We start from the raw sequence: 15871 nt of genomic DNA, 5'->3' as shown, positions 1-15871 counted from the left end.
GCACTCAGTGTTTCAGCTGTTTTACAGTTTTCTTGAAGTTTGTTCCAAATTTGTGGTGCATAGAAACTGAATGCTGCTTCTCCTCGTTTGGTTCTGGTTCTGGGGATGCAGAGCAGAACCAGAAGATCTGAGGGGTCTAGATGGCTGGTACAGCAATAACAGATCTTTAATGTATTGTGGTGCTAAACCGTTCAGTGATTTATAAACTAACAACAGTATTTTAAAGTCTATTCTCTGAGCTACAGGGAGCCAGTGTAGGGACTTTAAAACTGTAGGGACTTTATGTGCTCTATCTGGTGTTATGCACAATCGTAGGGGAAAAGAAAGCACAACCTTGTCGAGTTCTGATGTTTTATGTAGCTGATTTAATAGAATTATTCAATTATTTGCCTCTAATGTTAAGAGTACAAAGACAATGGGCAGACAATTAAAACCCAACATTTTGTGTCTTAAATTGGAATTTCATGGAAAATGAATCAAAAAAGGTTTTTAGTAGAAATTTGTGGGCATACTAAAAGGTAAAACCTTTCCCTCAGTACCTAGTCTGGGCTGCTTTTGCATGAATTACTGCATCAGTGAAGGGTGGCATGGAGGCGATCAGCTTGTGGTTCAGAATGCGACCTTCAGGTCATCTGCATTGTTAGATCTGTGTCTCTCATTTTCCTTTTGACAATATTCCATAGATTCTGCTTTGCTTGACTCTGAAGAGTGTAGTTATCCCAGTTGCATGTGCATGTTTTACAACCACTCTTTTTCCTTCCACTTAATTTTCTATGAACATAATTGCATTAGTGTACTGTATACATCCAGCTGTTTTCGTGGCTTACCTTCCTTGTGGGGGGTGTCGGTTTCTCTGCTGGACAACTGGAAAGTCAAAAGTCTTTAGATGATGTAGGTCATAACATTTTGGATGCTTTTTCTAAAATACCCCGTAACCCACTCTGTATGTCATAAAGCTATATAGTAAATATTACTTATTGAAATGAATTCCTGAACTAAATGACTGAAACAAAATCCACAAATGGAGTCATCTTACTAAAAAGGCCCTTGTACATTGAAGCCGTTAGCAGTTTTTATTTTTTCATTTGAAGCATGAACAATGAAAAACCAAAAAAAATATTAGGTTTTTTGTGTTTCACTTATTACATCAACATAAAAACTTGGATAACAAACCGGTCTGTGGGTTCTTTTGGTTTAATAAACAAAAAAATAAAGTCTGTTTTTTGTGTTTTCATTTTTTTGTTTCAAACCAAAAAAACTGAACTGCCTAAATGTACACAGACCTAAACATGTTCTTCTTTCCTTTTAGAGGATGGAGTCAGCCCAGGAGTACAGCAAGCCTTCGCTTCCATTCTGGGGGAAACGGCAGCAGCGGCATCTTCAGAAGAGGAGGACAGCTTGAGCTATGTTGATGACAAAGATGATAGGGATTTCACTGTGGAGGAAGAAGAGGAGGCAAAGGGAGAGTCCAAAGAGAGGAAGAGGAGGCTGAGGCAAGGAGGCAAAAGAGGCCTGAAGAGCAAGTTGGAGGAGGAGGAGGACATGACGGTGGGAGACGTGTTCAAGCTGGAGATGGAGCTGAACCGAGAAAACAGAAGGTTGATGAAGGTAAGACGGAGAACAAAGATCACCTTGCCTCCTTTTTTAACCTGTGTTTACTCACTATGTCTGTCCAGGGGCGTCGTCATGGCAGCAAGCTGCCTCAGGCTCTCAGAGGGCTGATGGGAGAGGCCAACATCCGTTATGCTCGGGGGGAGAAAGAGGACGCCATCTTGATGTGCATGGAGATCATAAGACAATGTCAGCAGCTGTTCATCTAACTCCCTTCATACAAGTAGATGATCTGATTCCTCACTTGTGTCTTATGTCCTTCAGCCCCTCTGGCATATGAGCCATTCTCCACTCTGGCCATGATCTACGAGGACAATGGAGATGTGGACAAGGCGCTGCAGTTCGGGCTCATTGCTGCCCACCTCAACCCTTCAGACTGTGAGGAGTGGATCCGATTGGCCGACATGTCTCTCGAGCAGGACAACGTCCGACAGGCCATCATCTGCTACACCAAAGGTGAGCCACCTCTGTCACTTCCTGTCCCTCACCTTTACCACCGTCTGATTCTCCCTTACATTTGATGTTCCATTTAGGGGTTTTTTCCAACTTTTTTCTAAACTTTCCTCTTTTCTACAAAAAAGAGGAAGATCTGGTGCAGCTTCTGCGATAGTTGTAATAATTTTGAATTGAGATTACACTACATATTTACACCTAGCCTTTTTTCTTCCTGCCTGACATAAAATCAGTATAAACTTTTCTCGTTTTAGGTTGGTAATCATTATAATTACTTTCATTGGTTAGACTAAAATTCATAATGTGTGTAATGGATGAGAACTGCCTGATTTGGGTCAGATAGTAAAGTATGTCAGAAAATGTTTATTTATAAATCTCTTTTCACAGACATGAAATCACAAAGCACTGTACTCTAAAAATCAACGTTAAATAATACAAAGAATAAAAGAAGCATAAGAAGCACAATAAAACTGACAGAAAAGTCTTTTTGATGTGTAATTGGGTCAGGTTATCTCAGACATATTTTCAGCTCTGCCCACTTATTTTCAACACCATCTGTTTTATGAAGTGCACCAGTCCCTCCCACAGCACAACACCCCAAAAACATGATACTGCCACCCATGTACTTCACAGTTAGGATGATGTCAGACTTCCAAGAGTCCCTCTTTTTTCTATTAATGGTCATTATAGTCAAACACATGGATTTTAGTTTCATCAGACCACAGGATGTGCCTGAAGTCTGACAAGGAAGTGGTGTGTTTGGAGGCATACTTGTAGATGTGTGTAAGGTTTCTATGAAACTTGCTGCACGTATAGACAGAAACTGGTGGGAGATCTTTGTTTTGATGTATTTATAGAACCTCACTGCAAAAACAACATTTTACCAGGTAGTTTTGGTCTAATTTCTAGTGAAAATCTTAGTACACGTGAAATAGGACTAAACTAACTTACAAGTAACTTCAGCAATAAATCAGACCTTGCTTTAAGTCAATAACTTCATCAACAGCCAGTATTATATATTTTCCAGGCACGTAGTACAATTTTATAGCACAATAAAGTTTTTTTGTAGCATACAGTTGTTATAAAAATGCTGGTTATATGAAATATGACCTAAAAGAAATTTCACATTGTAGTTTAAAACCTTGAAATTACTCTATTTAAAAAATCCTTGTCTTTCTGAAAGTCCATCTTCAGGTAGTCATCACAACATTGCACCTCTGTTAACCCTTTAGAGGTCTACACAAGCACTTAAAACAAGCACATATATCTTACTGAAAAGTTACTTATGAGTTAGTTTTGCCTTATCTCAAGAGTACTAAGATATTTGCATAAAAACTAGACTAAAAATACTTGATGACATTTTGTGTTTTTGCAATGCTGCTCATCACTTATCAGAGGTAAGTAGGCCAATTCTAATTGGTAACATGAATAATATCTAAACATCAGTGAAGTCTGTCTGAAGCCTAATCACATTCTGGTCTAAGCCATGCTACGTAGGAGACAGGCAATGTGTTTAAAGTCATAGTGACGCCTGATTGACCCGTTTCCTGCAGCCATCAAGTATGATCCCACCAATGTCCGCTACCTGTGGGAACGCTCCAGCCTCCAGATGCGCTTGGGGGAGCACAAGCAGTGCATGGATGGCTACCGCAAGATCTTGTCTCTGCTGCCGCAGGAGGATGGGGAGCACTTCATGCAGTTATCCAAAGACATGGCTAAGTAATGGATTTTTTAATACTGATTACACATGCATCCAACCAGGTAGGCAGCATTTCATCTGTTTGTATTGCAGGAGTTACTATGAGAGCAATGACCTGCCCTCAGCACTGAGTGTGATAGAGGAAGGTCTGGCCCGACACCCTGGCTTGGTCAGCGATGACTTCCTCAACATGGCAGCTGAGCTCTACATTTGCAACCGCCAGTACAAGAAGACCCTGGAGGTTCAGATATATGTCTATGCAATGGAGTGTCAGAGTAAGGTGTGTTCTATCTCTAAGGTGTGTGTATCTCCTCTAGGTTCTGGTCAAATTTGCAGACATTGTGTTGATTCGAGAAGAGTCCCCATCAGAAAGTTCTGCTCTGTCTATGAAGGACCTGGGGACAGAGGAGCAGCAGAAGGAAGGAGAAGAGGGCACAAAGTCAAACACTGCAGAGGACAATGGTGAGTTCATTACCCAACCTCTTTGTTTGTGTTCAGTAAGTATGCATCTTTGTGGAAACAAAAATCTCATTGGCTCCTTCTTGGAAGTCTTCTTGCAGACTTTTGCTGTTAATTAAGCCTTCTTAATTAACAGTAAAATTAAGAAACCAAAATTAAGAAACTTTGCTCCTGCAACTTTATAATTCTGCAATGTCCAAAGACAACAACTTAGGCAATATTTTCATCGGTATTTTAATAGATTTTGTACATATTAGGGATGAAAGAAGTAATCGGATTAATTAATCGTGATGAAATGATTATTGAAATAATCTAATTTACTAATCAACTAATTGTTAACTGGAGTATACAAACTCTTTATGTAATATTGCTCTTAGACAGGATCCTTCTCTCTGACATCACTGTCAGACAGTCCAGCTCCCCTCCGATGTTGCTGGCCTTCCGGATCAGAATGTTACGTCTACAAGGATTGTTTGGGGGGTAAAATTAAAGGAGACCACACAAGGATTTTCTGACTTCAAGAAAAACTAATTTATTAGATTATACTAAAAAAATAAAACTTGAAAAGGAATACCTGAAATGATAAACCAAATAAGATTAATCTAAAACCCAAAAATAACCCGGAATAAACAAATGCAAAACAAACCTAACAAAACCCAACCATAAGATACAAACCAAGCCAAATGGGCTTCTGAGGAAGGAGAGGGAAAAGCCTCCATCTATGCTGCATGTATGACAGCTTTAAAGCAGCAGAGCTGCAATCAGGGCAAAACACACCTGCAGAAGGCCCGTCTCCAGAACAGGTGGGAAGCTATCAATGGATTGGACTTTAGCCCGTACTGTCTACACTTGTCCTTGCCCAACAAGTTTTCCCAAATAAGTCACTGTAGCTCTTGCAAACTCAGATTTTGCTAAGTTTACAGTTAGATGAGCATCCTGAAGACGCCGAAGCAGTTGGCGGATGCGTAGCATGTGTTCAGTCCATGTGTCACTGAAGACCACTACATCATCCAAGTAGACAACACAACCTTCCAGCCGGGCAATCACTTGGTTCGTCAACTGCTGAAGTGGCAGGTGCATTCCGAAGACCAAAACTCATTACAGTATAAGAGTATAATCAGGACGGTGTGATAAAGGAAGACACCTCTTGGGCTCGAGCAGAAAGGTACTTGATAGTAACCTTTGAGCAAATTGAATTTACTCACTTAGCAGTTCAACACAGTCTTGCATCTGAGGAAGTGGATAGGAGTCCGGTTTTCTAATGCTGTTGAGTTTCCTGCAATCAGTACAGAATCTATAAATACCATCAGGTTTTTTAACCAACAGACATGGCAAGACCCAAATGGAGCAAGATGGTTTAGCCAGGCTGTTCTCCAGCAAATACTGAACTTCTGACTCCAAAAACATACTTTTTTTCTGGAGGAACACGTTAGAAATGCTGACAGATGGGCTGTGCAATTTCCATATTAATGTCATGTTCATTTAAGCTAGTACGTGTTGGGAAATCAGTGAACAACTCACAAAAATCTAAAATGAACTGCTGCAACTGCTCACTTCTTTCTGCAGACAAATGACTCAATAGTAGTTGCAAATTAGATAACATCTCATAGTTCTTAAGTCTCGGCTGGAACACAGCATCATCTGGAGTCTGCACATCCTCATCTAATCTTGCTGTGAAACTCAAGTCCACCTTTACTGTAGAGGCAGCTGCGTTCATGTCTTTGTCTTCGAGTTTGACTGAAATAGGGCTTCAGTAAGTTTCAATGGCAAAGCTGAGTTGGTCATTTACAGTCTGGGGTAAACACAATGTAATCTTGTGCTGACACCTGTCTCAACAGAATATGGACCATAAAACTTTGCCTGAATATACAACCTTGAATAGGAAGTAAGGCAAGCAAATTATCTTGAAACAGTCCTGAGTGAAACACTCTACTTTCAGCCTTCTGGTTAAACCATTGTTTCACACACATAATGAAGACCACACGCATAATGTCCAAACACTAGTTCATTCAGACTGAACACTGTGCTCTCTTGTACAACTTCACGAGCTGCCAGTGTAAAAGCCCTGAAGAAGGGGAGAATTTTAATAAAAGAGCCGGACACAGTGCTTCTGCTCCAGCGATTATTATTATCTCGTTGACTTACAAACATACACAATGATATCAACGTTGACACAGCAGTATGTTAGCAGCGGTGCTAACAGTGGAGCTAACAACGAAATTTAACATTCAGAGCGTCCACAAAAGACCCACAATCTTTCTGAAAGTTAAGAAACAAATGTACAATCTACCTGAAGAAGGAGAGAATTTTAATAAAAGAGCCGGACACGGTGCTTCTGCTCCAGCGATTATTATTTTCTAAGGAGGAAGTTCCGGTGCTCTTCACTATGGCTAGCGCAAACGCTAGACTCTCCCTGCTGGTTGAATCTGACCACTGCTTCAGCCAAATCAAACTAGTCAGCCTCTGAAATAACCAAATTTCAATCCATCACACCAGAAGACGTCAAGGCAGACCTTCTTCCCTCTCTCTACTCAACTCTGTGCAGTACGCTCACAATCCCTTCAGGGTTTGGTGAAAAAGCTCCAGCGCCCCCTGGGTTTGAGCATGACAAGTACTGATTTTGTCAATGGACTACACCAAGTTGTTAAAAAATCTCAGCAAATTGATACCTTGCCTATCTGAATTAACTTTGGAATCCCAAACACTGAAATGAAACTAGACAAAGCTTTGATCTCCGACTTTGTTGTAATGGTTTTCAGAGCATATGCTGCATGATACCGAGTGCTTTTACACATAACTGTCAAGTAGATACACAGATTCTGACTTTGAAGGACTCAGTGGGCCAACACAGTCTATGATCAAGTGTTCAAAAGGTTTCCCAGCTGCAAGTATGGGGATAAAGGGGAGCTGGTTTCAAGTTTTGATTAGGTTTTCCAGTTAACTCTTAAATGTGACGGATTTTCACAAAATAAGCAACATTTTATTTCAGACACGGCCAATAAAAATGACGTAAAAATCGATTATAAGTTTTATTGACACCAAGATGGCCGGATAATACTCCATGAGCAGTTTTTAAGGCAAGGTTTCTGAACTTAACTGGAACTACAACTTGATAAACTGGACCAACAACATCCCCATCACCATAAGACAACCATTTATGTACCAATAGGTTGTCTTGTAGAAAATACCCACATGAAACTTTTGTATCCTGTTCAGCTGAAGGTACTTGGTCAAACAGAGCAGCTAAGTTTGTGGTTTCCTGCTAGACAGAAATCATCTCACTGAGTGATAAAGGAACAGGAAGAGTTGGCAAACAGGCAGTCTTCTTAAGAATAGAACCAGGCTTACCAGACTCAACCTCATCAGCCAAAGAACTGGTAATGGCACGAGTTACTGCACAAGAAGGAAATGCCTCAGGAAAGTCTCGGAGCACATACGTCTGACACAGAAATGGATGGAAAAGCTTGGACCACTGGAGGAGTTGCAACATCTCACCACACTCATCCACCTGCCAGATTGTTTCCTAGAATGAGAGGAACACCTTCTACAGGAAAAGAAGGATGAACAGCTATAGTTACTTCTCCTTGTACCGTTTCTGATTGCAAGTAGATCTTCTGCAGAGGCACAAAGAAAGTTTCCAACCCAATACCTCTAATTAAGACACTATGACCAGTATCAGAAAATGGAGAAAATGGCAAAACAGATTCCAATATGAAAGACTCGGATGCTCTGGTGTCGCATAGAATCTTCACAGCCACTTCATTTGAACTGCCACTCAAAGAAACAAACCCATATGCGATGACAGGAGAATAGTCTTGTCCGACATCCTTCTCAAAAATCTGAGGATCTGTGGCATTCAATTCTGAAAGACTTAAAGTCCGCTCAAACAGTTGCTCTTACACTCTAAACTTTAGCTGGAGGTGTAGACTCCACTGAATGCAACTGTGAAACACTGGCTAAAGCTACAGGTTTTTGACAATCCTGTTTACCTCTACCTGATTTAGTTTTGGTATTCAGAGGACTCATTTTTTCGGTGTCCCTTCTGGCGACAGTAATTACAAGGAAAAATTGTCACCAAGTCCACTTTAGATTTCAAAGTAGGATCCTATCTAGTTTTACTAGGAAACCATTCCTGGTGGGAATCTTTAAAGCTACGGCCACCTTTCAAATTATAATCCGTCACAGTTTTATGGGTTGGAACATACTCTTCTGCTAAGACAGCAGCTTTAGCAGCAGATTTTGCTTTTTGTTCTTTAACATATGTGGCAACTCAATCTGGAATAATGTTCTTGAACTGTTCCAACATCATTTTGAGTCACAAAGGGACCCAAAATTATCCACTTCTGCTGATAACCAGCAATAAAACTGTGTTTTGTTCTCTGACCAGATGAAAAAACCAGATCTTTTCAGCCTTCCTGCAGTTCCTAAATTGTTGTCCATGATGTTCAGGAACCAGTTCATAAGCCTTCAAAACAGCTTCTTTAACAGATTTGTACACCTTTCTTTCAGCTGAAGTTAATGAAACTTAGGCTTCTTGGGCCTTACCCACCAGCACACTTTGCAACTGGATGGAGCAATCTAGATTACGCCAGTCATTGGCCTCTGCCAAATTCTCAAAGAGAAAAACACATCAGGATCTCTTTCATTAAACTTAAGTAACGGCTTCAACATGTTAACCAAGTTATGTCCAGAAAACCCACCACCACCTTTGGACAGATTATAAGGTCCACCTGCCCTCAGACCTCAACTTCAGACGCTCAGCTTCTAGAGATAATTTCTGTACCTCCTACTCATGTGCTGTCCTCTTTTCCTCTTGCTCACATGCCAGGCATTTTTTCCTGTAAAGCTAGTTTTGTCTCTCTTCAAACTCATGTTCTAGCCGCAATTTTTCCAACTCAAACTGCATTTTAAACTCTGTTCTCTCAAACTGAAATTCTAATTGACAGGCTTGAGAAACTGTTGGACACGACAATTCGTCCTCCAACCTTGAGGCAGTAGTTAAAGAATCTGAACCAAGGGAAGTTGCGTCTGTCACATAAGCATCTGAAAGAGAAACAGTAAAGACATTCAGTTTTAAAAGTTTGTTCTTAAAGAAGCTCATTAGCTGAGGTAACTTTAGTCCTTTTGCAGCTTCAAAAATCAATTTTAAAATGTTCAGCTACTTGAGAAATCTGCTTCTTTTTTAAGCTTTTCCAGCAGCTCTAAAGTTGGGGAAACCAAACAAAAAATGGCAAATCTCAATTTTCCAACAGCCAACTGTCCAAAACCCTGCAAGAAGAAAGGGCAGAGACCTACTGCAGCTGTAACTAAATATATGTATATAAATTAGCTATTTTTAATCATACCTAATGGAGTGAGTTGATGTCAATCAACATGCTGGTGATACCCCATATGCTACTTAAGGTAACCTTAGCATTTGGACTAATGCATACTGAATGCATTTAGTCCTTGTTAAGCAGCGCAACAGTGATGCAGATCAGATCAGAGTGCTGGGTTCCAACCCAGCATACTTTGGCATGCCCCTTTTAAATTTCTTCAGAAACTTTCTGGTTTAACTCAAGTGCTTCAGCTATGAAACAAAATGAAAGAAAAATAAACTTTCACAGGTAAGAGGATTGGGAAGTATAAGTAGTATTTGTAATTATGTGTCTGATGTTCCTGCAGATGAAATTCTGGATGTTCATGTTCCGGACAGTGTCCCAGTTGATCTCAGGGCCAAGCTCATTGTCTGCCTCATACAGCTAAATGTTTTCACACCGTCTGAGGTAAAGACAAGTCATCACTTTGTATCAGTCCACAGCTTAGAAACCATGAGCCCACTTTAATGCAGGTTGTTTGTTTCTGCAGGGCTTAGTGTCGACTTTGATGGAGCAGAGTCCAGAGGAGATCGGGGACCTGTACCTAGACGTGGCTGAAGCTTACTTGGAGCAGGGGCGCTACACGTCTGCTCTGCCTTTGCTATCGGCCCTCGTCGTCTCTGAGAAGTATGACCTAGCTGTGGTCTGGCTGCGGCACGCAGGTGGGAGCTGAGTCACTGACAGACATTTTAAGTCTTTCCATCAGAAGGACTTAAAATGTCCTTCTGACATAGACATAGACATAGGGTATACATTTTTTTCATAATCCATATCTGTGTAGGTGAGGGCCAAGGTAATAAGAGTATAGTTAAAAATCGTGGGAGGTCTCTTTCCTGTTTCGGTGTCTAAATGTTCTGTTTCTCTTTTTTTTTTTTCTTTTTTTTTTTTATAGACCGGTCACAATAACAAATTTTGCTGGACGATAAATTGTCTGATAAGTTATTGCAATAAACGATCATGTTGTTATTTTAAGACTCTTTTTGAATTATAGAGTAATTACATAGCAATGCAGTTACAGCCTCTTGAAGACCAATAAACTTTCTAACAAGTATTTCACATCTGAACTGGAAAAGATTTTGAATGCCTGAAAAAAATCAACTGAATACCCAAAACAACAAATTAAATTAGACTTTTTTCATCCAGCCTTTGGTAGAAAGAGCGATACAAAAAAAAACATACAAGGTAAGGTAACTTTAGTTATATGGCACATTTTCAGCAACAAGGTAATTCAAAGTGCTTTACATGAATTAAAAGGAAATACAAACAAAATAACAAGCCATAGGAAAGAGCACAAAAAGAGGAATGGAGACATTAGGGCAAATTGCAACATTCAGACAAAACAAAGGGGCAAAACAAAGACATGAGTGAAGGTGGTGACGTCACAGGGCCATGAAACGAGGTGGCTGAGTCTCCTGGCATAGTCTGATAGAGGTGTTGTTTATTGAGGAATGATGTCCTTGGGAGCGATCAGCTTCACAGCTCTATGGATACAGGAGGGGGTGAGGTGGGAAGGAGCGTTGTGTTTACATATCTTCAAGGAGATTGGAAATGTGCAGCCCTTCCGAGGCCACATGGGGAAAGCCAATTCAGAAGCAGAATGTCATAGGTCGGGAAGATTATAAATTTCAATCTTCCCTAAAGTCTCTCTGATACATCTCAGTTCCCAATCATCCAAATTAGTTTGGTCGTTCCACTGAACCGAAACTAGCAACTTCTCCAAGATCGATTCCATCCTGTTAGTGAGTTTTAGAGTCCTCGTCTCTGTCCACACCAACAGTCTGAGTGTTCGCTAGTTCGGCCAAGTCCATCACAAATTTGTTGATAATCCAGGAATCCACAAGCTCCAAACAGCAGAAATCCTGTTATCATGAATAAATCCAGGGTGAATCCCCGCAGGACAAGAGGGCTCTCCTGTGCCCAGACTTCTCGTCAAAAATTTAATCAATTGCATTGAGAGATCGGTTGACCAGATCCATAATTTGTAGATTTGGATGATGTGCGAAGAAAGTCTCTAAGAATATAGAAAAAGACGGGACAAAAACAAAGCAAGCAGGGCAGACTAGGGCAGGGAGGGAGCAGAGGAAAAAAGCGTCCGCCTTCATCGAGAGAGCAGAGGAAAGTCAAAGTATTTCAAGTAAGGGGCTATTTATCAGAAGACCTAACGATAATACTCAGGGAGGATGAGGGTTGTATTTATCACACCAGAGACAGAAAAAAATAGTGCAAAAGGTGATTTATATTATACTTGAAAAAATTATTTACAATATATACAGGATAAACTTTCATCAAATGAAGGGTTCAATTTTCCATCAACCACAAACCTTTCCAAATCAATTGATGATCAATTCCTTCAAAAATGTCCATATGCTGGTAAAAATCCTGCACAAGTAATAATAGTCCAGTTCGGTTTATCCGATCACCAGTCAAGGAATCAAAAGACTGAATCAGTCTTTAGCAGGTCCAACAGGTACTGTAGCCTGTCCCCACAGGCTACAGTACCTTCTACCACATAGATGGAAATCCAGCAGTTGAACTTCCAGGTTCCTTGGGCCAAAAGGCTAGTAGTAGCTCACCATCAAATGGGGACCTGGCCATTATAAACAGGACAAACATTCAGTCCATTTCCTCTTAATATTAGTCAATATCAAGTCATTATTAATACCATAATCACTTCCTTCTTATAAGTAAATGGAATTAACATAAATATGCATGTACATGATTCACTTAACTGGTTATCTTAACCCAATACAATGACAATAATTCAAATAAAGTGCTCCTTATTTTCAGTATTATTTGAACCAAATGTTAAATATTTCACCATTGGAGAATATATGGCTCTCTTTCATCAAAAAATATTGAACAAATTAACTAAATGGTTATCAACAGAAACATAATATAGCCTTAATATACCATGCTAATGTTAGCATTAGCATGCTCCAAACAATGAGACAAACACTCACCAGTTAACTTATTCCAATTTTTAAACCCAAGTAAACCCATTCTTTTGAAGATTTGAGGCATCTAGATACTGCAAGGTGCATCATTAGGAACATAATAATCAAAAATGAAAAGCAAATTATTTCAAGCCCACCTGCAGCGTCCCACCCTAAACTTCCTTATCCACCATATGCTCTTGGAGACCAAACAATTGGCCCCACCCTACTTTTAAAAACTCAAATCCCTCAATATCTTGCAGGATTTCATATTTAGTCCTGGAATGGTGGGCAGGATTAAAAAAGTACAAGGGAGACTTAACCTCAATTATTAAAAAATATCTGGGTTTCCCCCAAATAACCTTACTTTCTTCTTTCCTTCTTTGTCATTCCTTCTTTTCATTTTTCCTACTTTCTATTTTTGTCTCCTTTCTTCTTTCCCTGCATCCTACCCCCATTCTTTCATTGTTATCTTCCTTCTTGCAAGTACGGAAAAGTCTGAAATTTTTCTATAAAAATGAGTTGGAAGCCTGTTTGGATGTAATGTATTTGTTCAGTGTTTTCTTTGCAGGAGGACATTTGCAGGATTTCTACTGACCATATAATTGTGCAGTTTGACATTGCACTAAAAAACCAAATCATATCTTATTCACGTGTGATTTTATTTGCTTTTCTTAATTACAAAATTTTTTTTTTCTGACATTACTGGAATATTGAGCGCATTTGTAATGGAAGTGCAGCTCGTCTGTTTTCAAATGATGTCCCCTGCTTGTGTCACAGAGTGTCTTAAGGCTCTGGGCCACATGAAGGAGGCAGCAGAGAGCTACACCAAGGTGGTGGAGATGGCCCCGCTGCACCTAGAGGCCCGGCTGTCTCTCGCCACGGTGCAGCAGCAACTGGGGAGGATGGACTGTGCTCTGAAAGCGTTGGAGTCCATGTACGATAGCGACACGCTGGCCCAGGATTCGTCTGCTGCACAAAAGGTCAGGCTGTGTTCTTTGTATGTCTTTTTTATGTCTGCTGAATTAGGGAAGTTTTTGTTGGGGGACCATCTAAGATAGCCTTTCTGTCAAACTGTGGTCCCTGGACCACTGGTGCTCCACTGATGCCCCCTAGTGGTCTGTAAGATACTGCATGTAAAGATCTGTTTATTTGCCGTGATGTGAACTAAAAGTGCGACGCATACAGTTAGCTTACCAAAGGGTTTTGATTAAAAATAACAATGACTAATAACTGGCTTAAAACCAGATTACTCAAAAGAAAAACTTAAGATGCTGGTGGAAAGAAAACACCATGACTGCTACATATGTGATCAGAGGAAGCCAAGTCATACCTGCTGAGAGGATTGATTAATTCATGTTATTCATGAGCGATGAGGTTTTTTTGAAAGGCTCGATGCTGTCAACGGTAGGACTCCAGTATCAGTTAGTGACAACTGTTCTTTGTTTTTTATAACTTTGCTTGCGTATAATGTTGTGCTTGCACATCTACAGCTATTGTTGTTTTTATTTCAATAAAAATTATTAAATTAACTTAATTAAATGCAATGGTGCAGAAGAGGAAATACAAACAAAAAAACAAAACAATGCTATTTTGTTATCTTGTTTGTATTTCCTTTTAACTCATGTAAAGCACTTTGAATTGCCTTGTTGCTGAAAATGTGCTATATAAATAAAATTACCTTACCAAAGTACAGAGCAAAAGAAGAAAAAGAATCTAATAATTTTGATCCAAAGTGTATAAACTAGATACTGTATATCAGCTCAGGTATTTTTTTTATTTCCTATGAAGTTCTAGAAATGGAAAATATTTAATTGCCATCCAGGCCAATTGTGTGTGTTGTAATGGTAGGAATTGAAGCTGCTGCTGCATCGCTCCACACTGCTAAAGACGCAGGGTAAAATGGAGGATTATCTGGACGCTATGATCACCATGATCTCTATGCTTCTCAAGGTAACTCTTGTCTAAGCCTGTCGCAATAAGCAAATAATCTACTTATCGCATGATAAATTATAAGGAGCTTGATCTTTTCCATCCTGATATTTTTTGAAGGGCACTTTTGTTTACAGAGACATTACCTATTTTATTGATTGTTTCAGTTATGTATGGTGTGCTAGACTTTTTTTGTTCATCAGTTTGACTGACACAAGGTGAAACATACAGTGCCTTGCAAAAGTATTTGGCCTACTTGAACTTTTCAACCTTTTGCTGCTTTTCAGGCTTCAAACATAAAGATCTAAAATTTTTATTATTTTGTGAAGACTCAACAAGTGAGACAGTCGTGAGATGAAATTAAATTTATTGGATATTTTAAACTTTTTTTAACAAATAAAAAAGTGGGGCATGCAATATTATTCGGCCCTCTTGCGTTAATACTTTGTAGCGCCACCTTTTCCTGCAATTACAGCTGCAAGTCACTTGGTTTTGTCTCTATCAGTTTTGCACATTAAGATACTGATTTTCTTGCCCATTCTTCCTTTCAAAACAGCTGGAGCTCAGTGAGGTTGGATGGAGAGCGCTTGTGAACAGCAGTTTTCAGCTCTTTTCACAGATTCTCGATTGGATTCAGGTCTGGACTTTGACTTGATCATTCCAACACCTGGAAACGTTTATTTGTGAACCATCCCATTGTAGATTTTGCTTTATGTTTGGGATCTCTGTCTTATTGGAAGATAAATGTCCGTCCCAGTCTCAGGTCTTTAAAGACTCCAACTGGTTTTCTTCCAGAATGGTTCTGTATTTGGCTCCATCTATCTTCCCATCAGTTTTAACCATCTTCCCTGTCCCTGCTGAAGAAAAGCAGGCCCAAACCATGATGCTGCCACCACCATGTTTGACAGTGGGGATGGTGTGTTATAGGGTGATGAGCTGTGTTGCTTCTATGCCAAACATATAGTTTTGCATCGTGGCCAAAAAGTTGGATTTTGGTTTCATCTGACCAGAACACCTTCTTCCATGTTTGCTGTGTCTCCCAGGTGTCTTGTGGCAAACTTTAAGCCAGACTTTTTATGGATATCTTTGAGAAATTGCTTTCTTCTTGCCACTCTTCCATACAGGCCAGATTTGTGCTGATTGTTGTCCTATGGACAGACTCTCCCACCTCAGCTGTAGATCTCTGCAGTTCATCCAGAGTGATCATGGGCCTCTTGGCTGCATCTCTGATCAATCTTCTCCTTGTTCGAGGTGAAAGTTTAGAGGGATGGCCGGGTCTTGGTAGATTTGGTCTGATACTCCTTCCATTTCAATATGACCGCTTGCTCAGTGCTCCTTGAGATGTTTAAAGCTTGGGAAATCTTTTTGTATCCAAATTTCTCCACAACAGTATCTGGGACCTGCCTGCTGAGTTCTTTGGTCTTCAC

General features: G+C 40.0%; 1 protein-coding gene across 2 annotated transcripts in view; it reads left to right on the top strand.

Annotated features, from left to right (window-relative positions):
• Positions 1-15871, top strand: part of gtf3c3 (general transcription factor IIIC, polypeptide 3) — a 41721-nt gene that overhangs the window by 11256 nt on the left and 14594 nt on the right. For both annotated transcript variants that reach the window (XM_015056942.1, XM_015056943.1), the window contains exons 3-12: positions 1310-1608; positions 1677-1800; positions 1876-2067; positions 3618-3783; positions 3857-4004; positions 4081-4225; positions 9887-9987; positions 10070-10241; positions 13293-13495; positions 14364-14465. In XM_015056942.1, coding sequence (XP_014912428.1) covers positions 1310-1608; positions 1677-1800; positions 1876-2067; positions 3618-3783; positions 3857-4004; positions 4081-4225; positions 9887-9987; positions 10070-10241; positions 13293-13495; positions 14364-14465 — 1652 coding nt within the window. The remainder of the gene's footprint in view (positions 1-1309; positions 1609-1676; positions 1801-1875; positions 2068-3617; positions 3784-3856; positions 4005-4080; positions 4226-9886; positions 9988-10069; positions 10242-13292; positions 13496-14363; positions 14466-15871) is intronic.

The sequence above is a fragment of the Poecilia latipinna genome, unplaced genomic scaffold (genome assembly GCF_001443285.1).
Source record: "Poecilia latipinna isolate Pla-1442-1.1 unplaced genomic scaffold, P_latipinna-1.0 Scaffold1420, whole genome shotgun sequence".
NCBI classification, from domain to species: Eukaryota; Metazoa; Chordata; class Actinopteri; order Cyprinodontiformes; family Poeciliidae; genus Poecilia; species Poecilia latipinna.
The sequence above is the reverse complement of the archived record's forward strand: the minus strand, read 5'-3'. Positions and strand labels throughout refer to the sequence as shown.